This window comes from Strigops habroptila, chromosome 9 (assembly GCF_004027225.2).
Source record: "Strigops habroptila isolate Jane chromosome 9, bStrHab1.2.pri, whole genome shotgun sequence".
Classification (NCBI taxonomy): domain Eukaryota; kingdom Metazoa; phylum Chordata; class Aves; order Psittaciformes; family Psittacidae; genus Strigops; species Strigops habroptila.
In genome coordinates, this window is record NC_044285.2 from 44,375,043 (window position 1) to 44,400,789 (window position 25,747).

Below are 25,747 nucleotides of genomic sequence, written 5' to 3' on the forward strand. Positions count from 1 at the left end.
GAGTAGTGCTGGGGAATTCTATTCTAGTATTACATCTTACTTTCAGATGATACTTAAAAATAAATGCAAGTTCCATTACTTGGGGTCAAATAAGCAGTTACTAGTCAGCAGTTGGCTAGTCATGGAAGAAGCTGAGTCAGGTCGGCACACTACAGCTTAGGAATGGTGATTCTAGTAGTGATAGCTGGTGTGTACTTGATCCTTAAGGGGAAATCATGGTGCAGGTGGAAGTGGCTTGGAGAAGAAATCCTGCTTCAAAGTGGAGAAAAGAAGTTTAAAAGTTCAGTGTAAACATCTTCCCATTCAGTACTATGGTTCTGGCTAGTACCTATCATACACAAGTTGCCAGGTGCAGACCTAATAACTGAAAACTGGGAAAGTTGCCAAGTGAGAGGTCAGGAAATGTTTTAATTTACAAAGTGAGAGTTTGTTTCTGTTCTTAGTGCAAATGGAGTCCATTAACTTCAGTCACACCTCGTGTGTATCCATCACACCCCCAGTTAATCCCGTTAATTTCAATGCCATTGAAATGTTGTGAGCACTCAGATTTGTCTACATAGTTAACTCCTCTTGTTTCCCCTTTTGATATCCATCAGTTTTTAAGTCCGTTATGTCATATTTTGGATACAACCCAGATACACGTGCCCTGAAGGTAAAAAGTGAACTGGTTTGCTTTCTTACGGATTCATCCATATCTTAGTTCAGTTTAGTTTGGTTTATGTTTTGGTGTTTCGTTAGGAGCTCTACAAATCAATACTCTTCAGTGGTGATCAATAGAGTTTAAACGGTACATTAGAAGTGATGCATTTTCATGCTGGTCTGCTTCAACTATCAACTGTGTAACATGTTAAAAGACTATGTGTATGTTTGCAGCTTGGGTGCATGGCGACCCCAGGGAAGTGATTTATCCAACTGACAGCTACGGGCAGTTCTGCAGTCAGAAAGATACCCCCAGTAAGTGAGTATTCAATGCATTCACATACCTCTGTTACGCAGTGTGAGTAAGGTGTGAGGTTTTAAGTTTGTCTGCTGGGGTTCTCTTGGGAAACTGAAGAAACAGCGATGCTCTTATTGTATTTTTATACCAAATAAAGGTCAGAAACAGATGAGTTGCTCGGTGCCTGTGTAGATCCAAATTACTACTATAATGCAGTTGTTTTCATCATTCAGAGAATATTTTTGGTAAAGTATCAACATAGCTTAAAGATGGCATCACTAATTGCAGAACAATTGACTAGCTGGCACAGCTTCTAACTACCCGATTTTGGATAGTTAATTCTTTTATGTCCTAAAACATTGTTGCCTGGTTCTTAGTTTTTCTCAACATGCACCAAATAACAGAAGAGACCATAAGGACAAGCCCTTGGGTTTTTTTTATGGTGTTTACCCAGTGCCAGTAGAGAGGAGACTGAGAGGTCTGGGAGACAGGCAGCTGTAAGCATACCTTCCCTGGGATAACTGCCGAATGGCTTGGTTTGCTTGTCTCTGTTTCCCAGTGGTTTTAAATTCTGAATTGTGAGAGTTAAATTAATCTGCCGATACAAACAGAGCACTTCTACATGGAAATAGCTGCTCAGGAAGGGAAGATGCCGCGTTGATGTTTCCTCTGAAAATCTAAGTGCTTTATGAAACAGAATTTTAAAGATAGTTTGTTTTCTTCCCCTCAGCTTCTCCCTTTTAAAAAGTGTTAGGCACCCTTTATGCCCTTGTCACCGTGAAGAAGCTAGAGGCTCTGCAGGAAGCAAACCAGAAGCTAGTGTTCGGTAACAGCTCTTTGCTGCTTCTTTCTTTTCCCATTTAGTTTTCTGGGGAAAAAACCCGAGCAAGCCACTGTCCAAAGGGCAGTTCAGAAGGGAAGGAGCAGGACATGGGCAGTGGAGCAGAGGCAGATCTAGGACCTCATGTCCTCCCAAGTTTTTGTTACAGAGGAGACAAGACTAAATGGTGTAAAGAAGACCTGTTGCACCCTCTAAGATTCTTCACAGCAGTTTTTGGAGAGGCTAACTTCCTGAAGAGGAAAAACTAGGAGCAAACATTGTCGTGTTGTGTGTTCCCCTCACTGCACCCCTTCTCTGCTCCCCTTCTCACGCCCAGTTTGCCCTTGTGCCCTCTCAGGTCAGTACGAAGCAGTGGCCAAGTGGGTTTGGGAGCCTGAGACACACAGTGTCCATGCACTGTGTGGTGTGTAGCCAAATATGCATCTCTGTTACCATCCACTCCCATTCCTTCTTCCTCTTTGTTACACTCCCATTCCTTCTTTCTCTTTGTTAATCAAGTCTTCCCTTTAGTTATTTTTTACAATGTGATTTCCAGTTCCTATTCACAAATGTCCCTCCATATATACGATTTCTGGAGAATAATACAGCTGCTGAGACTGCATTTTGGCACTTACTGGCTTACTGGTTGAGGAGTTTCTTATAAAAATATAAGCCAACAGATACATAATTGCAACCTACTGGAAAAGCAGGAGTGTTCATGGCAGTAGGCCAGGAGCCGTCTCTGAACAAGTCCCTCTAGTCCCTAAAAGTGGAGATGTGGGATGTGCTCATAGTGCCTTCAGTGATGCCATTGTCAGGTTTTTCTCATGTCCTGAAAATAAGCACTGTGAAAGGCTAACCCAGGACTATGGTTTTCCTAAGCCCCTAAGGCCTTAGTCTGAGAAGTGTTCCTTGGAAAGTGATCGCAGTCTCTGTGTTTTGAGTCTTGTGCTTGGAACAAGCATCCACAGCAATTTCACTGAGGAGTAGAAGAGAGAAGCTAAAAAGCAAGCCAGCACTCACAGCTCCTGCAAAAACCCATTTGAACTCGCATGAATTCCATGCGGTCAAGTTAATTCTACCTTGTGCTGTCATGCAAGTCTTCCTTAGGCCTCTTTGTGTCTACCTGTAATCCATCCCTTAATCTGCATGTAATCTGTAAGCTTGTTTTGCCTCCTGCAGAGCACAGTCTAATCACGGAATACAGCACAGTTTCTGAGGAGAGAATACCATGGGCCCTACACAATTCAATGTGAATCAAGCAGAAGCCATTTTATTGTTCTTTGCTATCCCTTTATAGACAAAGTTTTCTATCCCTACATGCGGTCATGCACTAGTCACGCGCCTTTTGACTGGTAAAAGCCCTCTTGCACGAGGCAATCACGTGGCTCGGTAAGTGTCCTTATTGGTTCATCTAGTTCCTGGTGTTCCTCCCATGTATCTGACTGCAGATGTTTTCTTCCTCTTATCTTCTTCTTGGTATGCGGCTACGTGTTTAGAAGAGGCTCTCATATGGCTGGTTCATCATATGTCCATTGTCCTCTAAATATGACCCCACAAGTTTCATTATAAAGAACACAGACCTACTTCTCGGTGGCTTTTTTCTTGTGTCAGACACATATTTAAACTTTCTTTCCTGCTGTTAAAATCAGCAAGTGGGCTAAGTCCTAAGGGAAAAAAATGGTGTCATTAATGGCTTTGAGCCCCTCACAGATTATGAGCACTGTTAGGAAGCTATTGAAGAGCGATGACAGTGCAGTCCAAAAGTTTACACTGTTGATTTGAAGAAATAACAGCTAATGTCAGTGAACTCGTTTTGCCAGGATGCGTGTTTTGTTACTGGTGCACCGTAGAACATACTTTGGTTGGTGAAAACAATTTAACCTTGTAAAATGTCATGCAGTTGAGCTAATCCCAGTTTTAAAGGGAGCTTGGATGTGCAGTGGAATTCCAGAAGCTGTCAAGTGTGAGGGTTCTGGGGTTCAAACTCCTCAGACTGTCCCTTCTTTACGTCAAAGGAGGTTTATCAGGGTTATGAGCAGATGCTATTGTTATCATTCTGTTTCCTGGCCAGCTACTTTCGGGTTTCAACCCTAAAAAGGTTTCGATTGATTTGGGTGCCACCTTCTGATCAGCCAGAAATAGGCAGCTTTCACAGTGTAGCGTTTGCCAGTAGTGATTTGCATGCAGTGCACACACAGTATGTTGAGTGCAAGCAGAGGGACCACAGAGTTTTTGCAGGGGTGTTTTACAGACCTCACTGCTCAGAGGCAGGACTACAGATGCCTGTAACAGTGCCTGGGTTGTTTCAGCTTAAAACCGTGCTGTGAAAAAACCTTCTCAAAAGTTAGCATTCTTTAGCTAGCATAGTTCTTTAGACCAAATGCCTCTGGTTTCAGAGATGTCTTGGCATGAAACACCCAGGGTCTGCTTGGGATTTGTTCGGGGTTTATTTGTTTTGTGTTTGCAATATGACCAATCACAATAATAGAATTTAAATATTAATATATCCTGTCAGGTTTTGAAAGGTAGGATGTACAAGCACTCATAATTATAACATTACTTATCTTACGTCCACTTCCACAGGAACAAGACCATTTTGTTTTACTTCAACATTCTGAAATGTGCCAGCCCCGTAGTGTTAATAAACCTACAGCGCCCTACAACACAGGTGAGTGAAATACAGAGATAACGTATTTTCCCTGCCTCTTAGTTATGGTGCTTAAAACTAGACATACATTTGTTTGATTTAAAAATTCATATCCTTCAAAATATAACGTGGTTGGTTTATAGATGACCTGTAGCACACGTGTGTCTCTCTAGCCCGTGCTGGTCAGAAAAAAATAAACAGAAATGAAGAAGATTGAGTATTGTGGATAAGAGTTGACAAAAAGAATGGTCAATTTGTAACTTCTGAATTCATCACAAGCAGATGTTCAGTAGTAATCAGTGCATGCAGAAAATACTTCTGATTGACATCTAGGGTTTTCCAAACTAGACATGTTCAAGAAGATGTGCATATCCCCAGTGACAGGAGTATCTGGGCATGGTTAGAGCCTGCGGCACTTTGAAAAGTGAAGATCCTGAAAGCTTGTTCTTGCCTTGTGCCACAACTCATACTCCCTTGGCTGTGCTGCAGCATCTCGTGAAGCTGGGAAATAAACCCAGGCACCGAGCTTGTGTGGGTTAACATCATCCTCCTGATGTTTTTTACATGAGACGGTTTCACTGGCCTGCTTTGTTGGCCAATTGCACAAACAGTTATGCTCATCTGTTCCATCTTCTAAGGTGACAACTTGTGGCATGGGGTAGGTCAGGGGACTTAGGCGAAGGGCTGCTCTGATCCAACTTCGCTGCCAAAGTAATTGTACTATGTAACTAAACTGCAGGTGACCGAGTATGGTCTTGGCCATCCTGACAATATCCAGTGAGGTCCAGTGTTAATTTGGATGAGGGTTGTTACATGGTCACCAATTTACTGATTACAAATGTTAATTGTCTTTATTTGACTATCATTTAAAAATGCTTCCCATTCCAGCTTGCCCTTACTCCTGATCCCTGTCCTTGATAGGTGTTTCTGGCCTATCAGTTAGTGTGACCATATGGACTATTTGACACAGCTGAAGAGATGGAAATCTCCAGCAAGGAAGAGCAAGAACCCTCTTAACACTGACCAGCTGCTGTCAGAATGGGAACTTTCTCTATCAGCAGCAGATTTGCTCCAGGAATCCCTGGCTGTTTACATGCAGACACTGACACTGTTACCCTGCAGTCTTTAGACTCTGTTGCTGGAAGGATCCAGCCTGTTCAGAAATACTGAGGTCATTGTGTGGGATTTGTCTCGGCTGTGGGCAAGTTGGCAGTGGTCATGAATCGAGTAAGGTGAAATGCTTGTTGAAGGAGAGTTTGGGGGAGCAGAGTAATTATTTTGTTTATTTCCAAACATACAATATCTCTGAAGCAGAGAATGGCTTTGGTTGTTTGCTCCTGCAAGTGGTTAATTCTCCAGTCTCTTGTGAAAACGCTTGTTTGATAATTCCTCTTTTGAACTGCAGACAAGGTCTTTCATTCCTGTCCCATTCATATCAAACAGCAGGAGGGAAAAAACCAAGAACTGGTGTGGGAAGAGCTTCAGTTCTTAAGTAAGACACTGGATCCATAGACAGCCTGTTTCATTGCCTGTTTCATAGGTGGGAAGCCGAGGTTAGAGTAAAGCGTGTACTTGTTAGTTGCCTATTGTCCCAGCAAGACAAAACTCTTCTTTGTTCCTTGGCCTGTGGGTAGTCCGCAGGACCGTAGCACTCGTGTAGAAAAACCCTCTTGCAGCATCCGCCCTGTTCTGAGGATTAGTACAAGATCTTTTTGCAAAAGTCCTTTAGGTGAATCATGTATGATGGAATCTCTTGAGGTGAAGCACAGGTTTGTGCATGATGTCCTCTTGCACTTGGATAGTAGAGCTTTGCAGAGGGTGTTTGGTTAATACAGCTCTGGAAACAGTGAACAGCCTTCTGGAGAAGTCTGAAACTTGCTGAACAGGTGGACTTCAGACTACCTGGGGGTGTTTAGGAGCACCGAGGAGTCAGAACGGCTGTACACTTGCATGGTTCCAGAGCCCTGCAGAGCCTTCAGGGGCAATGGGACAACTGCTTCTCCGTTACACGAATCATAACTTCTGAGTGGATACTTCCATCAAACCCCAATCCTCACTTGATTTCTCACATAAATCTGGTTTATAATGGCTGTACCTCAAGTGCTGAGAATTTTATTCCTGCCATGTGCCTTCCTGCTTTGTAACTAGGGGAGATTCATCATTAGTCAGTAGTAAAGTCACTTCTGAGTGATTTACACAAAACTATGGAGCTGTATTTGACTGAAGAGACTGCGTAGAAGGGTTGAACAATTTTAGCTGGATGAGACCTTTTCTAAATGAAGTTTTCCTTACAAACATAATAGAAGAATGTGAGGTGTGTACTGTGAAAGCAGCAACTGCACTGCCTCTCTCAGTGCATGGCTGCTGAGGGGAGCAGAGGAGGACCCGGCAGATGCTTTTTTCCTGATGTTAAAAAAAAGTTGTTTTTTTTTTTTTCCAGCAGACTGGAAGCTCTGCAGATCCACCAGGATGTGTAGAGCCGACGGAGATGCAGGCCATGCTTCATGTGCCAGGTAAGGGGAGAGACTTTGAAAGTATTTACCAAAGCAGTTTAGAAGTACTCACCAAGGAAATCACGAGTGCATTGTGTCCCTTTCCAAATGCTGCAGTTAACATTGCTGAAGGCAATTCCATAAAACAGGGCACTTTTACAGGTAGCCTTTTTTCTCGCTTTTTGATTGCGCTGACTTGCCTTACCCTTCTCTACCCCCAGTGTGTCTTCTTTTCTTGCAGCTTTGTGTCTCACAGTGCCCAGACAGGTTTGTGACCTACATTGATGTTCAGGCTTCCTACAGATACAAACCCGCTCGGTGGAATTACTTCAAGCAGTTCTACAAACCTGGCTTTAACAATCCTTGCAAGGTCTGTATGTATCAGGAGGTGATGGAATCCTTTTTTTTTTTTCTTCAAGCAATGTGTAATACGCATGATTTTACTGAGCTACAGCAAAGCTTTGAAGTATTCTGATTTCGCCATGTAAGGAGCTGTCCCATACATATGCTTTGACAGTGATTTAATCAGAGATGAAGGTCTTGTATGCACATCAAATCCCTAACTCTTTAAATCATTACTGCTTGCTTAAAGAGTATCTGCAGCTACCCATGCGGTTGTGGTACTGTGGCAAGTATTGTTTAGTACTTAAGTACTCCACAGCAGTAGAGCAGTGTGTCTGAAACCAGTTCTTAAGGCTCCTGAGTTATCTAGAGCTCCCCAGTAATTTAGCTAGGAAAAGAAATCTGTCTTTCATGTAACTGATTTTGGACTCAAATGTACTGTGTTATTTCTCCCATCTCTAAACCACCTTGCACTTCAGCTGTGTTAGTTGTGTTAAATTCTTACTCTTTACGAGAAAAGTAAAGGGGAGGCAAGTAACAATTGCGGGGTCATTACTGCCTTACCTGCTGATCCAAAGTGAACAGGTCTTGTCTTTTTTGTCACGAGAAAAGTAAAGAATAGTCTTTTCCCAAATCACATTGAGAGGTTAGATTCTCACATCATGAATATGTCTTGCAGCTCCACCAGTCAAGTTTGGGCAGGAGGCTACAAAGTCCAGTTTGGGGCATTTTCTCAAACTGGGTGAGAAGCAAAACTCACGTAGCTACTCTGCTATGTATTCAGCATTCCTATTTTTCCCCTTTTTAGTCTGTTGCTCAAGTCCTACGTGATGAAGATTGTCCTTCGATGATCATTCCAAGCAGGCCTTGTGAGTGGTTCTATTTCTTACACACATCTCAGCAGATTATAAGCATTCACATGAAAGCACAACTCCAGTCTGACAAGTGTTTTGTGGCAAGATCACAAGGAGCTGTTACCTGACAGTGGCATCCATTCAATTTTAAGCAGGTTGAAAGTATAAAGATTTATTATTATTTTTTCTAAGTGCCATCCATAGACACTCGGAGTGTGATTGGGTAAAGCGGAGCTCTTTCTTTCTTGCTCTTAAATCATCACTGATAACAAAAGCTTTACAGCGCAAATTGTGCCTTCCAAAACATGCGAGCACCCAACCCAACCCAACCTCTTGGCAGAAGGAAATGCCACGAATGTAGGAAAGCTCATCTGGGCGGCTGTTGAAGTTCAGGTGGTACTTGAGCCCAGTTACAGTGCAGCTTGCTTTTCAGTGCTGCACATAGTGCTGGCTGTGTAGGGAGGCAGAGGAATTAAGGAGACAAAAACCTGGTTTTGTCGCTATGGTCAGCAGGTGTTTCTGAGTAGATAACAACAGGTCTCCATGCTCAAGAGTATCTGTCACTGACCTAGAAGCTCATGCAAATAAGGAACTGCTGTTTATTTTTCCATGCTTTAAAATAGAGATCATGTAAACCAGGCACAGGCTGTCAAAAAGAGAAAATAATGGATTAAATGATAAAAAATTAAAATCTGTATGAAAAATGCTGTACTGACCCAAAAGACAAAATCATTTGCAAAGAAGCTATTATCTTCTTTTAGCAAGAGGCAAAGATTACAGAGGGAGGAAAAGAGACATGTTACTTAATTATTTCCTGAGAATAACTGGGGGGGGGGGTAGATATTCCAGACTGAATCTAGAGCCCAGGCATCAGTGCTTATTGGAACCTGATAAGGAAAGGGCAGAACTGTTAAAGGTGAAGTACAGCTGTGTAGGAGGACTGAGCTGTTCTTCCCTTTGGGATGAAAACAAGGACTTCATGCAGCAAAGAGCAGGGCAACATAAATGAGTATGTAATCATCTGTCCTTGTCTCTCTCTTTTATAATCTCCTCCTCCCTCTGTCTAACCAATAGTTTCTGTCGGTTTTCCTTTGCTTCCTTTCCAAGAATGTTCAGTGATAGTGGTTGGTACTGGAGCTCACCTGGCATACGAGGAGCTGACACTTGCTGTTATGTATTGTTTTGGGTGCTGATACCATGGGTGAAGAAGAAGCCGCAGTTTTTGTAAGCTGCCCAGATACTGACAGAGAGTAAGTTCTGCATTTATTACAAATTCTTAAACTGCTACAGATACTACTGTTGTTATTCGTTAGCATCTAGAATCTCCAGTTGAAAGCTGTGATCCTGCCATGCCTGAGCTGGGACAAAAAGTCCCAGAGCATAAAAATCCTAATTTTGAATATAATGGCTCTTCCAAGACTTGTCAAAGTCAACAATCCATTAGATAATCAGCTGAAAAACAATTGACCTTGACTCTGAAATTGTTCAAATACGTTACAAAAGACAAGCGGCAAAAGTGGAGCTCGACATGAGGTGTAACACTTCTACTTTCCTTTGGTATTTTGAATAGTTCTTAAGAGATGCTTCCCAGACTTCTCCACGAAGAGCGGTGTGCTAACTGTGGCAAATCAGACTACGTTCAAAGATGGAAGAGTGAAAACAAGAAATGTAACCAATCTCAGGGAAGCTGCAAAACAGGTTTTACCCTTTTTAAGTGCTTGTTTTTTGGATTCTGAGACTGTGAAATAATATAGGAATTGAAAAAAAATTATCACAATCTGTTGTAGCAAATGGCTGAGGGCACCCAGAGAGGACTTGCTAGTAGATGGTTTCTGTGCCTGAGCACTTGCAAAGTTCCCGTAAGGAAAACCAGCACTGTGGTCTGTAGAAATGAGCAAGGAGCCAAAAGCTTTAGTCTGCCTCAGAATGACTGTCAGTTTTTAAAACATTCTACTTGGTTTTCCTAGCAAAAATTAGTACCAAGGAAAGTTAAAGGAGGTTCAAAATTAAATCCTCATGCAGCAGGACTCGGGCCAGCCAGTAATGGCCTCAGCTCTTCCTTCCTACAACGGCCTTTCTACTAATGTGGACTGTCCTGGTACTTTGGAATCTCACCTCATCAGCATGCTCCTGTTTTTAGCACATGTCTAAAGGTCAAAAGGCAATGTCCTGGGCTCTGATGCCAGACAACACCTCCCTTGCAGGTGGACAGCAAGCATCTCCAATCCTGGGTATCAACCAGGATGAGAGAAAACCGCTGCAATTAGCCTCCCTTTTCCAGCTGCTCTCCATCCTCAGCCTGTCTGGAGCACAGGGGTACCTTTTCTCACCTCTCGGTCTGAGGCTACCACATTCTAGTGCCTTACCAGCACTAATAACACCTGCACGTTACGAAGTTTCCTTCTTCTGGCATCTACAACTACATTGTTCTTTGATAGAAGATTCTTTATGTCTTCTTAGGAAAAGATTAATATGGGCAAGCACTTTGCAGGATAGGAAAACAACTCCAAGAAGTCCTCCTTTTGCTTCACTGAGCTGTTTTCTGCTTCTCTGCTATTAGCAGTTCTGGAGTCACAACTATTTGGCTCTTGGTACACTGCAGATCTGAATAGTATACACTTATGACATAATGATCAGTTCTGTGTGGCGAGAGTGAGTACTCATGAAGCTTTTTTAATAAAGCTTTTTCAGGAGCTGTATGGACGTTTTTACAGTTGTTTTGATTTGGTGTAACTGCGGTTGATGTTGGCTTGGTTATGGAACTGGAGCCGGAGGATAGTTATATACTCATCACTAGCAAAGATATTTCAAATTCCTTTACTGTGCCTATTGGTTGTGTAAATAAATTTACAACTTTTCTATCTAAAGCAGCCTTTTCTCTGGTTTGTCTTTTCTCAGCGGCATCAATAATGTCCTGGATGCAAGATCAGTTGGAGTAAAAAGTTTTGAAGACTATGCCATTCCTTGGTAGTGGATTTTAATGTACGATTCTAATTGGTATTTTTATGTTTTTCCAAACTCACTTTGGAGTGTGTGGGGAATTGAAAAATAGATCATGTACGTGTTTGTTACCAAACCTGCTTTTAAACTCTGCCATAATGTTATGGTTCTGTAGAGGTAAGGCTAGCACAGCATACATGCATACAGTATGGCCTGGAGTAGCTTTTTAATATCCTTCCAGGCAGAAACCCAGGAGGTGCTGTTTTCTGTTGCAGGACCCATCTTCATGGTAATTCCAAAACTAAAAAATCTTAATTAAGATACTTTCAAACCAGTTGCAGTTGCTAAATGTCATTGGTATCTGTATAAAACACATCACAATTTCCAAATTAATACTAGCAATATGTAGTTAAATTCATTATAATACATAAATCCAATATAACTCCATAAATCCAGTGCAGCAGGCAAAGCAACTTAAGGAACAAAAAATAGTGAACAGTTAGCTTTATCTTGCCATTATTGCTCAATAATCAGCAATTAGTAAAAATGCAGCACCAAAAGAAAAGAAGTAGCTATTTTGCTGAAGCAAATATGTAAGTATATGTGCATAAATGGCCGTTCCCTCTAGATCTGTTATTGAAATCAGGCTTATAGTGCAGATTCTTTCAAAGGAGATACTGCTCAACTGCTCAAGGGCTGGAGAGACAATTGACCATTTTTTGAACAGAATTCCTCAATACAGAAGCCAGTTTCCACGTTTCAAATATGATACTTTTATAAGGAATCGTCGTTACTTTTAAAGTAGTTGGATAGAATTTTCTTCACACTTTTCACCAAATGACAGCATGCATCAAATGATTTCTGGGCAAACATATTAAAGTGCCAGAGTTTGGGTGAGGACAGTGAAGGCCTGACGGTGAAAGGAGGCTGGATTAAAAATTAAATATGGAATTGCTCTGTTCTTTTTATCATACTCCCTAAGAACTGCTGCTTTCAAGGCTCAGTTTAAGGGAACCACTCTATTAAGGACAGTTGTTACCATGTATTCATTCAGTTTTGGTGTTACTCGGACTTGTGTAAATCTGAAGGTAACTGTAGATAAAGGTAACTTACTGCTTTCAAGAATGGAGTCAGAAAGTTCAAAACGACAGCTTTTTTTTGAGGAATGCATCCTGCATTTCAAACAAGCCATTCAGAAAGGGAACACACATCATGCTGGGAAGCCTTTAAAGGGCTAGGACTTCAGACCAGTTTATAAAGGTTTAACTAAATAAACTGATGTTCTCTTTCTTGTCCCTCCGCCCATCTAACTTAGTTTGCCCAAAACATCTGGTTTTGATTGTTCGTGATCAGGCTGACCCATTTTTTATCTTTAGTAACTGGCTAAATAAACAAAGGAATGTTTAGAAGAGAAGTTCCTGAACACAGGCAAGAAAAGGGATTAATTTCTTTTGAGTCTATTCTAATACAAAATTGTGATGTGACACCTCAAAACTCTGAGAAATGAAATGTTCTATGAAGCGACTGAGCTGGATCTTTGTTGGATAGAACCATTGTTCACATTGCTTTATTCGCATTGCTTTAGAAGGCCCCCCTGAGTAAAAAGGCCTTTTGCAGTCATTTTTTCCTTTCTGACTTCCTTTCTGGGAGTGAAATGAAAGTAAATATTTTCTTACCACAGACTTGATAAAGACACTGTAGATGTCTTTCCTAGGGGTCCTACTGATGGCTCTTAACAGTTTCTTTCTTTGCATCACTATGCCCTGATCATTTTCTTTTCCGATGGGTAGAAAGTCACTGGTTTTCCTCCTAAAATGAATTCTTTTTTGCTAGGAAAGCTCCTCAAATGTTACTTTACTAATATCGTTTCTTTGCAAGCAGGGATTTTAAATGGAGGACGTAAAACCAGCAACCTCCCCACACACAGGTATTTCTCCCATTTAACTTTCTGTGCTGTAGACTGGGCCATGGCCTGAAAAAGGCAGCGGCTTGGTCAGCCAGTGTAAATGACCAAACCAGACCTGTACTGGTCCCATTCAGACACCCTGAGAACTCAGTGTGCGCAAACATTTCTGGCTGTGTCCTGTGAGATCATCATATATAATCTATCTGTTTCTAGCAGCAGAGAGCCATGAGGATATATTTCATAAGGAAGATTTTGAAATACATTTTTATGAACCATTCTCTTACATGAGATGAAGTGACCCTCATTTGGAGTAACAGGCACGCAAGAAAGAGTCTCACACTTGTTTTCCCTGTGTTTCTGTTTCTTGTCTTTCTAGTGGGCTGTTCATTGCAATGATTGTGAGTCTGCTCTTCCTTGTGTTATTGAGGTTCACAGCTGGGGTTCTCTTCTGGATTTTCATCTTTGGTGTGATTGGAATTATAGGTTATGGTAGGTGTAATCCTCCGGCCTCTGAGGCTATTTTTCCTTATTGCTTAATTTTGGGCAGGGAAAGTAAGCGATCAATTAAATGCTATAGGTGGGAGAACTAGTGCCTGGGTTTAGACACGGTTAAGTGAGAAGGGCTTAAATGGCAGCGAAATTTAGTAAGAATCCAGCTGTGCTGACACTTAGCAGCAGATGTAGTAACCCGAACTATCTACCCACAGTGTGCTTAGTCTGTATTCACTTGTACTGATCTTTCTTTTCTATATATGTGATGTTACAGCTGACTAGTCTCTCAGTAATGCGTGTTTGGGTTTTGCTTACCTGACGTGCTGAGGACAAAACACTTCACTTTTCAAAGATTTAAAAAAACCCCAACCTTGTCTCTGCACTCTTCAGAAACACTCATTTTATACTGATTGTTTTTTAACAGGCATCTGGCATTGTTACTGGGAGTATGACCATCTGAAAGGAATACCTGGATCTGACCTCACTGTTTAGGATATTGGATTCCAGAGGGACTTCAGTGTTCCTGCAGCTGAGGCAAACATAGTTAGCATTTAGTAAGTGCCCTTTAAACTTGGTATCTGTTAATGGATACTCAGGAGATTGAGTCACTGTCTTGCTACAGTTTCTGCCTTGTTAAATCTCCTCTACATATGTTGCTCATAGAAGTAAGCAGAATTCTCTTATACAAAGTACAAAAATCTACTTTTTTTGCAAGGCTACTAGTGTATTTGTAAGGGGACATAATGCAGTTGCACTAGTGAGAGTGAAAAACACTCCTGTTACTAGCATTGTACTTCCTGTGTGTTCAGTCTTCACAATGGGGAAGTAGAGAGCGATAACTAAGTCCTGATGAAGATAAGGGGGGGGCATTTTTCCCTCTCAGTCTTTTTATGCTCCCTCCTTGAGGGCCCCAGAAATGAGATTAATAACTCTATGCATCTTTTGTAGACCCGTTTACATTCAGGTCACTGAATTTTCTTGGAGGCTGACCCAAGGCTGTGGAATGAACCATCACAAATGTCATCACTTCTAGTTTTCAAAAGTGCTTCACTATTTTGTCTTACAAGGGCAGCGTATTTAAAACAATCCTACTGCAGCAAGACAGCCTGCAGCATACGCGTCATTCCCAAGGGAAGGAGCGGCACAAGAGAGAACAAATACCTGTCAAATACTACTTGCACTGCTGTTACTGCTCTATTAGCAGGCACACAGACACTAACTGATGATGAATGGCACATAACCTAAAACACTGCCTCTCCCTATTGGAGGCTAAATTAATAGAGCGGTAGTTTACTGCTTAAATCTCTTTTCTCTGCTTTGTGTCTTCATGTAACTCTGTTGGATCATTGAGCTCACAAGCATCTTCTACATATTGTTGAGGCAGAGCTTTTTAGCGTGCTAAAAAGCCCTAGAGAATATTAGGGTTTTATTATGTCTTTCCTTGTAACTCCCCTGCCTGATTCTTAGCAGCCAATGTATAGTTTACCCAGAGGTCAGTGTCACTTTCAGATGAGTAAATTGAGGTAGTCAGGAATTAAATTACTTTTCCAAAGTCACCCAGTGGATCAGTTAAATATCCATGAAGACAACATAGGTCCTCTTAGTCCTAGTCTAGAACTCATCCCGGACTGACATTGTTTTCCTTTTTCACAGTGCTTGGGACAAGCTATATTAACTTAAAGAGAGCTGAACTGGGTTGAGACCAACTTCAGAGGAACCTGACTACGTATTCCTTCGTGGGGAAGCATATCAAAAATAGGTGCTGACGTGTGTAACAAAAACTTTGTTCTGAAGAAAGTCTGTGGCTCTGAGCAGCACAGGGGTCACTTGCCACGTGCAGTTCTGATGGCTGGGGGTACTGATAGTACTTGGGATCACAATCGAACGTCATCTCTGACTATCTGGGTCTGGACTCTGAGACTGTGTCAAAGCTGTGGGACCTGAAGCCAATTCCCCTGTCCCATTGCAAACCTCCAGGCACGCCATGGCTTAGGGATACTATCCCTTTGTCTTCCTCTCCCTCCACAAAACTTCTTGATTTCAGCTGGAGACAGGTCTTGCTGTGTGTAACCATCCACCACTGCTGGGCTATTTTAAATGTTGACTAAAATGCTCTGAAGCACCCAGAATTAAGGGATGTGTCTCAGAGTCAGAGGAGGTGTGCTTCAGGCGTTGAAGACTCTGCCTTCTTTAGGTGGAGTCCAGAGAATTCTTTTACTTTCTATTGTAGAAGTAGGTTTTGAACTGGCACAGATAGAAATCAGACAGAAGCCGACTCTTTAAACAAGATCTGGGTTATGAATCAAACACTGCTCATAACTAAGAGAGGAAGTGTTCTGGGACATGGTGCTCTCAGCTCTCTAACCTTAGAGCAAGTTTGTGTGATTCCAGCAGCACAGCTGGAAGGTGAAAATATTTTTGTCCAAAACTGTACTGTCTTAGCCTCTTTGGCTTTTTTGCCTCAATTGAGGGGAAAGGAGCTCACGCCAAGCTAACGCTCAGACAAGCCTATTGATTTAAGTACATCTAAATGTTAGAGGAGTATGTATCAGAAAACTGCACTCTTCAGGAAAAAGTTGACTCTTCATCTCCTTTTTATTTATTGTATCTAAATACTACAAATTAGCAGCATTAGAGTATAACCATGCAAAATGCTTGTTAATAAAAGCAGCATTTGTTAAGGGTGAACTGTCAGGGTCCTGCCCATTCTGGCAAACTCTCAGCATGTAGAATTTCCCCCCACAAAACTATGAAATGGGATTGAAGATTGGCAGCTGCCGTGAGAGAAGGAAAGAGCTGCTCTAGCGGAGAATTCTGTCAAGCTCATGAACAATAGTGCAAAACACAAGGACGGGGCGGGGGGATGTGGAATTACAGAGGCAGCCTATTGGTTCGGTTCTTGATAAATCTAACTTTTGTTTGTTTACAGTGACCATACTTTGTGGTGTTGAGGTCATAATCATACTGATGCTGATCTTCCTAAGGAACCGGATCCAGATTGCGATTGCACTCTTGAAGGAAGGCAGTAGGTATGTTTGCCTGATTTTTGGGCATATATTTTGAATTTTATTAAACGCTCTCTGGGGTATGCTCTTCTGGAGCTTCATCTTGCATTACCAAGGACAGGAAGTTGGGGTTGAAGTACAACACTGGATTTGTTGAGCCATATAGATAGGATAAAGAATGCCAGTTCTCTGTGAATGAGATTCTGCTTATAAGAGGTCTCTCTTTTGCAGTAAGACATTTCTTATCTCCCAGCTCCCTGCCTTAAGAGTACATATGCTGTTAGCGGCACCATGTATCCTTGGTGCAAGGAGGCGTGTGCCAAGTGTGGGGCACTGTTAGGAGCCTAAGACTTATAGCTGCCAGCTTTGCTGTGTCATTGGATTGTCTCCAGAGACATATATTAATGGTAGAGGAGTGGTGGTGTTTTGGCTGGGCTTTTAATTTAGGAAAGACTGGATCCTTATGGCTCCAATCAATGTTTTGTCTGGACATACATAAATCTGCAGAGAGAAAAGGAGAATTCCATGACCAGGCATGGTAATATGGTGTAGTCCAAGGCTCTTCTTTTCAGTTCTGAGTGCAGAGGAAAGCAGAGCAGGATGTGAGAGTTGAGGGCCTGGGAGACTTCTTCATTTTGTGTTTTCTGAAATGTGGATAGACTTTATTCACGGTGGTTCCTGTTTTATACAGTGCCAACTCTTAGTTCTGGTTTGAGTTTGGTTTGGATTTGTTTTAATGGGAATATAACAAAAGAGAAGTGGACTTAACACACCCTTGGATTTCATTGCAAATAGGCTAAGGTCTCATAGGCCTCAGAAGTAGGGCTCTGTTAGAGCACATGGAGTTAGCTCTGAGTTTATCTGTGTGCACTTGCTTGTAGTTTTCTGCCCTCTCTGTTGACATTATGCTTCTCAGAAGTCAGGATTTAGGATTTTTGTAATGGGATTAGGAAATACTGAAGTTCTGCATTCAGCCAGGTACCTGTTTCCTGCCTTGTGCTACTGTGCAGTTAAAGGATAGCAATTAATTTTGGCAGCACTGAATTATCCTCTTTAATTCCTGTTCATTAAAATCCAGGAACACTTTTAACGCTCCACAGCACTTTTGTTCACAACCTTGACAGGTAGAAGGATTTCAGGAAGTTCATAAACTTCCTGCTGGGAAGTGATAACATTCTGTAGTTTTTCAGCAGTGTGGAAGGGTCACTTGAGGGTGATGTTTTTACTCTCACGCATAATGCATGAGGTGAAGCAATGTGTGCAATTACTGTAAACCTAACAGACCGTGCCCTGTATTCAGGAAGATGCAAAACAAGCTGCTAATGACTGGAAATCAAATTATGTTTTTCAATACCTTTTAACTACTCTTTCAAAAATATTACAATTGTCTTGAAATCCATAGGTACAAACAGTTAACAGTCGTTACTCTGTCCATGGTCGCAGTGGTAACCAAGAGGCCTACCATGAGCTGCTGAACACTTCTAGTATGTAGTGACTATTTCTCCCGTGTGCTTCTTACTGGACTTCTACATCTCTAGACTCAGACAGAAATGGATGTGTTGCTCTTCACCTCCCAAGTGCACATGACAGTTCCCTTGTGTTCTCCCCAGCATTTACTAGTTTAGCAGCAGGAATTGGGTAAATTTGTCTGCTTTTACATTTTGGAAACTGCCTTCTGTCAAACACATAGCATCAGAAATGCCACAAGTCAATACTGTAGGAAATACTAAGAGACAAAAAGGCTTGCGGTAAGCTTACAGGGTCACTGGAAAGACAATTTAGAGTAACAGGGAGAGGTATGTGGCCAGAATGTGAAGAGAACCAACTTATAAGCTTCAGCGAACAAAACCATGCTCTCTGAAATCCCATCCCATGAGATAACCTGGCCGGAGGTGCTCACCTCTGAGGTCGCTGTGGCCAGTTTAGCCAGTGGGGCTGTATCCACTCGCTTACAGAGGGGAGTCCTGGAGGAGTAGGAACTGGCACACTCAAGTTCCTGCTCACTAGTTGCATTCTAACAAGAAGTATTAGTAGAATGTCAGCCTCTAAAACATCAGCCTTGATGTTGAAAGGAGCTCTCTAAGCTGCCAACAGTGAAAAGCTGTTCTTTCTGCCTGCCAACAGCCAAAGGCGAGCACTATTCATTTAGGGCACATGCAAGGAAAGTCACATAGTGACAGGAAGGTGTTAGCATGTCCTGGCATTACAAAGACAAAGTGAATGTCCCTGCCCCAAAATAGTTAGTACTTAAGGCAGGAAAGGGGCTGGGAACAGAGTCCTCAAATGCAACGTAGCAAGACGTTGTAATTTCAGGTGTGTAGGAGCCGAGGGAAGAGCATATGAACTGAGCAGGGTAGGACAAGGAAATAAAGGGTAATGTCTGCAGCAAGAGGATGTGATTGCAATGGGTTTGTGGCCTGGAAAGAGCTGGAACTGTGAAGCAGTAATGGAAAAGGAGGAAGTAGAAGACAGGCTGGAACATGGCAAACTGATAATGTTGATTGTAGTGCTGCTGATAAAAGTGGAGTGGTAGAAATGGCAAAGTGAAGGTGTAAAAACATCTGAAGAAAGAACCTGCAGTATTCTGAGATCCCAGCTCTAGATCATAGAATCATAGAATTATAGAATCATAGAATAGTAAGGGTTGGAAAGGACCTTAAGATCATCTAGTTCCAACCCCCCTGCCATGGGCAGGGACACCTCGCACTAAACCATGTGGTCCAAGGCTCTGTCCAACCTGGCCTTGAACATCGCCAGGGATGGAGCATCCACAGCCTCCCTGGGCAACCCATTCCAGTGCTTCACCACCCTCACTGTAAAGAACTTCTTCCTTATATCTAATCTAAACTTCCCCTGTTTAAGTTTGAAGCCATTACCCCTTGTCCTACCACTACAGTCCCTAAGGAAGAGTCCCTCCCCAGCATCCTTTTAGGCCCCCTTCAGATACTGGAAGGCTGCTATGAGGTCTCCACGCAGCCTTCTTTACTCCAGGCTGAACAGCCCCAACTCTCTCAGCCTGCCTTCATACGGGAGGTGCTCCAGCCCTCTTATCATCCTCGTGGCCCTCCTCTGGACTTGCTCCAACAGCTCCATGTCCTTTTTATGTTGAGGACACCAGAACTGTACGCAGTACTCCAAGTGAGGTCTCACAAGAGCAGAGTAGAGGGGCAGGATCACCTCCTTCGACCTGCTGGCCACGCTTCTTTTGATGCAGCCCAGGATACGGTTGGTTTCTGGGCTGCAAGCGCACACTGCCGGCTCATGTTAAGCTTTTCGTCAACCAACACCCCCAAGTCCTTTTCTGCAGGGCTGCTCTGAATCTCTTCTCCGCCCAACCTGTAGCAGTGCCTGGGATTGCCCCGACCCAGGTGTAGGACCTTACACTTGGCTTGGTTAAACTTCATAAGGTTGGCATCGGCCCACCTCACAAGCGTGTCAAGGTCCCTCTGGGTGGCATCCCTTCCCTCCAGCGTATCAACCAAACCACACAGCTTGGTGTCATCGGCAAACTTGCTGAGGGCGCACTCAATCCCACTGTCCATGTCGCCGACAAAGATGTTGAACAGGACCGGTCCCAACACCGATCCCTGAGGGACACCACTCGTTACAGGTTTCCAACTGGACATCGAGCCATTTACCACAACTCTTTGCGTGCGGCCATCAAGCCAGTTCTTTATCCACCGAGCGGTCCATCTATCAAATTGATGTCTCTCCAATTTAGAGACAAGGATGTCATGCGGGACAGTGTCGAACGCTTTGCACAAGTCCAGGTAGATGACGTCAACTGCTCTGCCGCTGTCCATCAGTTCCGTGGCCCCATCATAGAAGGCCACCAAATTGGTCAGGCAGGATTTCCCCTTAGTGAAGCCATGTTGGCTGTCACCAACCACCTCGTTGTTTTTCATGTGCCTTAGCATGCTTTCCAGGAGAAACTGCTCCAAGATTTTGCCAGGCACAGAGGTGAGGCTGACTGGTCTGTAGTTCCCCGGGTCTTCCACCTTCCCCTTCTTGAAAATGGGGGTTATATTGCCCTTCTTCCAGTCATCGGGAACTTCACCTGACTGCCAGGATTTTTCGAATATGATGGACAGTGGCTTAGCAACTTCATTCGCCAGCTCCTTCAGGACCTGTGGATGGATTTCATCAGGTCCCATGGACTTGTGCACATTCAGGTTCTTAAGATGGTCTCGAACCTGATCCTCTCCTACAGTGGGCCTAAGGTCTTCATTCCCACAGTCCCTGCATCTGCTTTCCAAGACTTGGGTGGTGTGGTCAGAGCATTTGCTAGTGAAGACTGAGGCAAAGAAGTCATTAAGAACCTCAGCCTTCTCCAAATCCACGGTAGCCAGTTCTCCTGATAGCTTCCGGAGAGGGCCCACGTTGTCCCTAGTCTGCCTTTTATTTGCTACGTATCTGTAGAATCCTGTCCTGTTATCTTTCACATCCCTTGCCAGATTGAATTCTAGCTGGGCCTTAGCTTTCCTAACCTGGTCTCTAGCTTCCCAGACAATGCTCCTATATTCTTCCCAGGCCGCCTGTCCTCGCTTCCACCTTCTATAAGCTTCTTTTTTCCGTCTATGTTTCCTCAGCAGCTCCTTGTCCCTCCATGGAAGTCTCCTGGCCCTCCTGCTGCACTTTCTTCTAGTTGGGATGCAACACTCCTGAGCACATAGCAGGTGATCCTTGAATATCAACCAGCAGTCTTGGGCCCCCCTGCCCTCTAGGACTATATCCCATGGAACCTTACTAAGCAGGTTCCTGAAGAGGCCAAAGTCTGCTTTCTTGAAGTCAAGGGCAGTGAGCTTGCTGCATGCTCTTCTCACTGTCCTGAGGATCTCAAACTCAACCACCTTGTGATCACTAGAGCCAAGGCTGCCCTGGAGCGTCACATTTCCAACCCGTCCCTCCCTGTTGGTCATATTGTCTTCAATTAATGCTGAGCTGGAATAGCTACCTATGGTACAATACGGTGTAGATACTTAATCAGGTCTAGAAGCCATTTCAGGAGCTGTATTAGCCCATCATTACTGATGCTGCTATGTAGCGCTCAGTTCATGAGCAGTATCAGTTTACTTTGCAGTATGGACTGTGAATCTTCATGCGTTGATGATTCCAATCATAGCATATGAATTGATATGTAAGTGAACTGAACATTACCTGAGGTGATCAAGGCATCACAATCTTTTCCCACCAGATGAGTCAGAGCACAGGTCTTCTTTAGGAGTAATAACAAGACCAAAGCCACTTAGCTTCTCCCATAAATCTACACCTGCAGTTTGCACAGCCAGGCATGAACGTGCGTCCACCAAAAGAAATGGACTGTCATGTGTAGCTTTCAGTCCCCTTTACCAGTCGACTCTCTCATCTAAATAATTAAATGACTAAAAGCTACACCAGGCAATTAGAGTTCCCCAAAGTTTAAACCTGAGAAAATGTTTTGGCACTTCTCTCTTGAAGTCTGCTCCATTTAAGCAGACCACCAAATTTGGCAGCGCTTCTTTGTTAGCCTGGGGTACTGCCATTGAGGTGGACAAAGAGGACATAGAGAACAGGTTCAGAGAAGAACTGTATTCTGACAGAAATGCATACAGATAGTCCCAGTATCAAGTGGATCTGTGTAGGCATAGTACACACCCAGATAATCAATGCAATAACATAGAACAGAAGTAGAAGGAATACTAGTTCCTCGTTTCCTGTGCTTGTATAACTAGGTACATATGTCGTAGTAGCAGAGTTGATGACCCCTGTACTTGATGTGCTCACAGCAGTATAAAAATAAATTATGAAAAATACCTTAGTCGTGAAACTGGCTTTCAGGTTTCCTGTTTTAATTACTTTTCAAGTTTTGCTCTTTATATTTTTCTTTATTCTTGGAGTCTAACCATACTTGCTACAGAACACAAACACAATGTTAATTTAGAAGCGAAGTGTTATGGGATTCTTTCTGTAGTAACAAGTCGTGAAGATTTGCATGACAGTCAGAATCTGTACCTGAAAGTGGCTGGTAATTCTTCCCAAGTGCTGCATGTTAGTCTTGCTCGCTACAGGAAAGTAAAAATCAGGGAATCGAGCCAGAGTTTGGCTTTTGCTCTGCAAGAATGACTTTGTTTCAGAACGCGCTAGTTGAAAAATATGAAGCTTTCCATACCAACTCTGCAGTGCTCTGTATCCTTTTTCTCCTTTAGTTCGTCCAGAATTTACAGATACTTTAGCCATCAAGCAGGGATGGCATCCCATTCTTGAAAAGATAGCTGTGGAAAAACCTGTGCCTAACCATACATACTCGACAGAGGGTAACAACTTTGTCATTATTACGGGACCAAATATGAGTGGAAAATCAACGTACCTAAAACAGATTGCTCTTTGTCAAATTATGGCACAGATTGGTGAGTGAAAATGTACCATGTTAGTAATCTTCTGTAGACAGTTGTTTTCTAATTAAAAATACTTATGAGGTTGAATGATTTGGCTTTGAGAGTAAGATTCTGTCTAAATAGTACCAGGTGTTTTTTAGTTTGCTTGCTCCTACCAGCTCTTTTGTTGCTGACGGAAGCCACTGCAAGGTTTTGGGTCTGCCATTGGCCCTGTTTGTGTATCTGGAAGCCTCCCCAGTCTGTCTTTAGGAGAGGTGCAGTTGTATGCTTTAGTTCTTTGGAGCCCCTTAACCCAGTCAAGCACCTTATATTGGACTGATAGCGAGCGTCCTTGAAGCGTGCTCATCAAGCTATGTACGTCTTGGTAATCCAAAAGGAACGTGAGGAGTTCGTGAGTATAGGGATGAGCCTCAGCTAGACTCCTCATGTTTTTTGCCTTACAGATAAAGGTAACCACCTGTTCCACAGCAGGCTGGTAGCACAGAAGAAACACCTTAATAGGCTGACCCTGTCTCTACTAGAATGAAATTACTTAGCAGTGGTGAATAAAATTTGTCTGCCATGTGTTTGTGGGTGCAGTCCCCAAGAACTGCAAGTTCTTCAGGAATTGCTCTCAAAAAACAGGAGTTTAATATGAATAATGGAGAGTGTAAAGTCTTTGTCAGGTTTCCTGTTCTTTTCTATTCAAGAAGACTAATGAGCCTTGAAGTTTCATAAAGGCACTATAATCTCGTTTTGGGGAAACTAAGATTCGTTGGGATTAATAACTCAATGGTTACAGAAATGTAGATTCATCCTAGTGTTACTCTCACTTTTTTTGTATCAGTCTAAAGGGCTGATACACAGCTTCAGGCATATGATTTCTTAAGGTTTTACAGATAAACTTCTTTAATTATGTTATCTGTATAATAATATTTTCTTACAAAGTAGTGGTAGAACATAATCTTATGAAACTTTATCAAATAAGATGCATTCTCTACAGTGCACAATGGGCAAGTGTAAAACTAACATGTTTCCCCACTGGCATATTCAGGCAGCTTGGCATGTCAGACCGATACTAGAAAACTCATATTTTACTTGTTTTGCAGGTTCTTATGTCCCAGCAGAGTATTGTTCTTTTCGAATAGCAGAGCAGATATTTACCAGAATAGGTATGGATGATGATATAGAAACAAACGCATCAACATTCATGAAGGAAATGAAAGAGGTATTGAACATGGCTAAGCCAGGGTCCAAGGCCCATTTTTACTGTTAGGTTAGTAAGAATTGTACTAGTATATTTCTATTGAAAGAACGTACTTTGAAAAGTAGTCGGAAATTCAGCTTTCAACTCTTAGCTTAATGATAAACCACAGAAACCCAGGGCATGTCTTAAATAACAAGTTATGCCGATACAAGTAAAAATCAGTGCTCTGTTGGAGAGTGGGTTCAACATTTTGTTATTTCTTGGACCTTAAATGAGCCTAAGCTCCCTCAGTTCCCTTTCCCAAACTGATACACTTTTGAGGGAAAGTGGAGGAATTCAATGGAAAAGAGGAGGAATGCTGTAAGAGGAGTCTTTGCTTGGCTATAATTGGCAGCTGTTGGAAAGCTGTGAAAAGGTAAAATTTATGGCTGTGACACGATTTTTAAGAATTTCTGTATGAAGTTTCATCCGAATAAGGCAGAGTATTCCTCAAGTATCCCTCTGAGCAGGCCTGTTCCTGATGGGGGTTCTTAAAAAATGCATTTGTAGGGATGGTAACACATGAAATATTTTCCTAGAGAACATACATCATACAAAACGCTAATGACAAATCACTCGTCATAATTGATGAACTTGGCAGAGGTACCGGCGCTGAAGAAGGAATTGGCATTTGTTACGCTGCCTGTGAATATCTGCTGAATTTAAAGGTAATTCTGTTTTGGAAAAAAAAACCCCAACCAAAAACCCGCTTTTAATTATTTTATCATAAATACAAGTTTGCGTTTCTGTCTGGGAAGAGAACAGCCCAGCCTCTTTAGTTTTGCTTCGTACAGCTTTGTACGCTCAAGTGTTACAGCTTTGTACGCTCAAGTGTTGAAGCTCTTTACGCGGCTGTTACCTTTCCGAAGTACAGTGGTAGTTCCACACAGCGGTCACACGGGCTGGAGGCTTGTTTAGGAAACAGGAAGATGGTTTTAGATGGGTGGAAAGTTTCACCTCTGTTACTAGTTATGCGATCATCTAATTTTTCTGATTTATTGTAATTTATTCCAGGATCATTTCCAAAACAAATTTTCTTTCTTGTTTCCTGATTTAGGCATTTACATTATTTGCTACACATTTCCTGGAACTGTGTCATATAGATGCCTTATATCCCAATGTGGAAAACTACCATTTTGAAGTGCAACATGTGAGAAGCAGTGCTGGAAATAAGGAGAAAGTTGCTTACACTTACGCACTCTCTAAAGGCTATACGGAGGAAAAGAACTATGGTAATGGATTCCACTCTGACTTTAACTTAGTAAACCTTATATAGGACATTATTTCAGTTAGTAGGCATCTAACAAGATTTTTCTGCTGACAGATTTCTCCTGCGTTCATATCTCTCTCAGAGTTACAACTGCAGGTCTGTAATTAGTTCCTAATACTTGTGTGTTTTAACTGTGCAGAGAGTTTGGGGTAGTATGAAGAACTCGGATGAATTTTTCCCTGCCTGTGGTAGGGGGTTGGAACTAGATGATCTTTAACATCTCTTCCAACCCAAACCGTTCTGTGGTTCTATGAAAAAAACCCCATTTTAATAATGTGAGTAGCTACTTGATTCACCTTGGAATGAGATGAGCCAAACTCAGCACACAGTACTCGAGTCGATGATGGAAGTGGGTGAGAGTTCTGGAGAGACTTACAGCTGTGAATGCTAATTCTCTTACGTGTCTGCCATAAGTAATGATATATCGGTTAAACAGCAGC

At 42.4% G+C, this 25,747-nt stretch overlaps 1 protein-coding gene across 1 annotated transcript in view; it reads left to right on the top strand.

The window, feature by feature from the left end:
• The window catches only part of LOC115603094, a 52,538-nt gene that overhangs the window by 23,645 nt on the left and 3,146 nt on the right, over positions 1–25,747 (top strand). The window contains exons 5-16 of the mRNA XM_030474703.1: positions 874–958; positions 4,344–4,428; positions 7,141–7,269; positions 8,050–8,110; positions 9,666–9,793; positions 13,318–13,430; positions 13,858–13,987; positions 15,087–15,192; positions 16,363–16,462; positions 21,028–24,067; positions 24,577–24,705; positions 25,095–25,269. Of these exons, the coding sequence (XP_030330563.1) occupies positions 874–958; positions 4,344–4,428; positions 7,141–7,269; positions 8,050–8,110; positions 9,666–9,793; positions 13,318–13,430; positions 13,858–13,885 (629 nt within the window). The 3' untranslated portion in view covers positions 13,886–13,987; positions 15,087–15,192; positions 16,363–16,462; ... (1 more) ...; positions 24,577–24,705; positions 25,095–25,269. The remainder of the gene's footprint in view (positions 1–873; positions 959–4,343; positions 4,429–7,140; positions 7,270–8,049; positions 8,111–9,665; positions 9,794–13,317; positions 13,431–13,857; positions 13,988–15,086; positions 15,193–16,362; positions 16,463–21,027; positions 24,068–24,576; positions 24,706–25,094; positions 25,270–25,747) is intronic.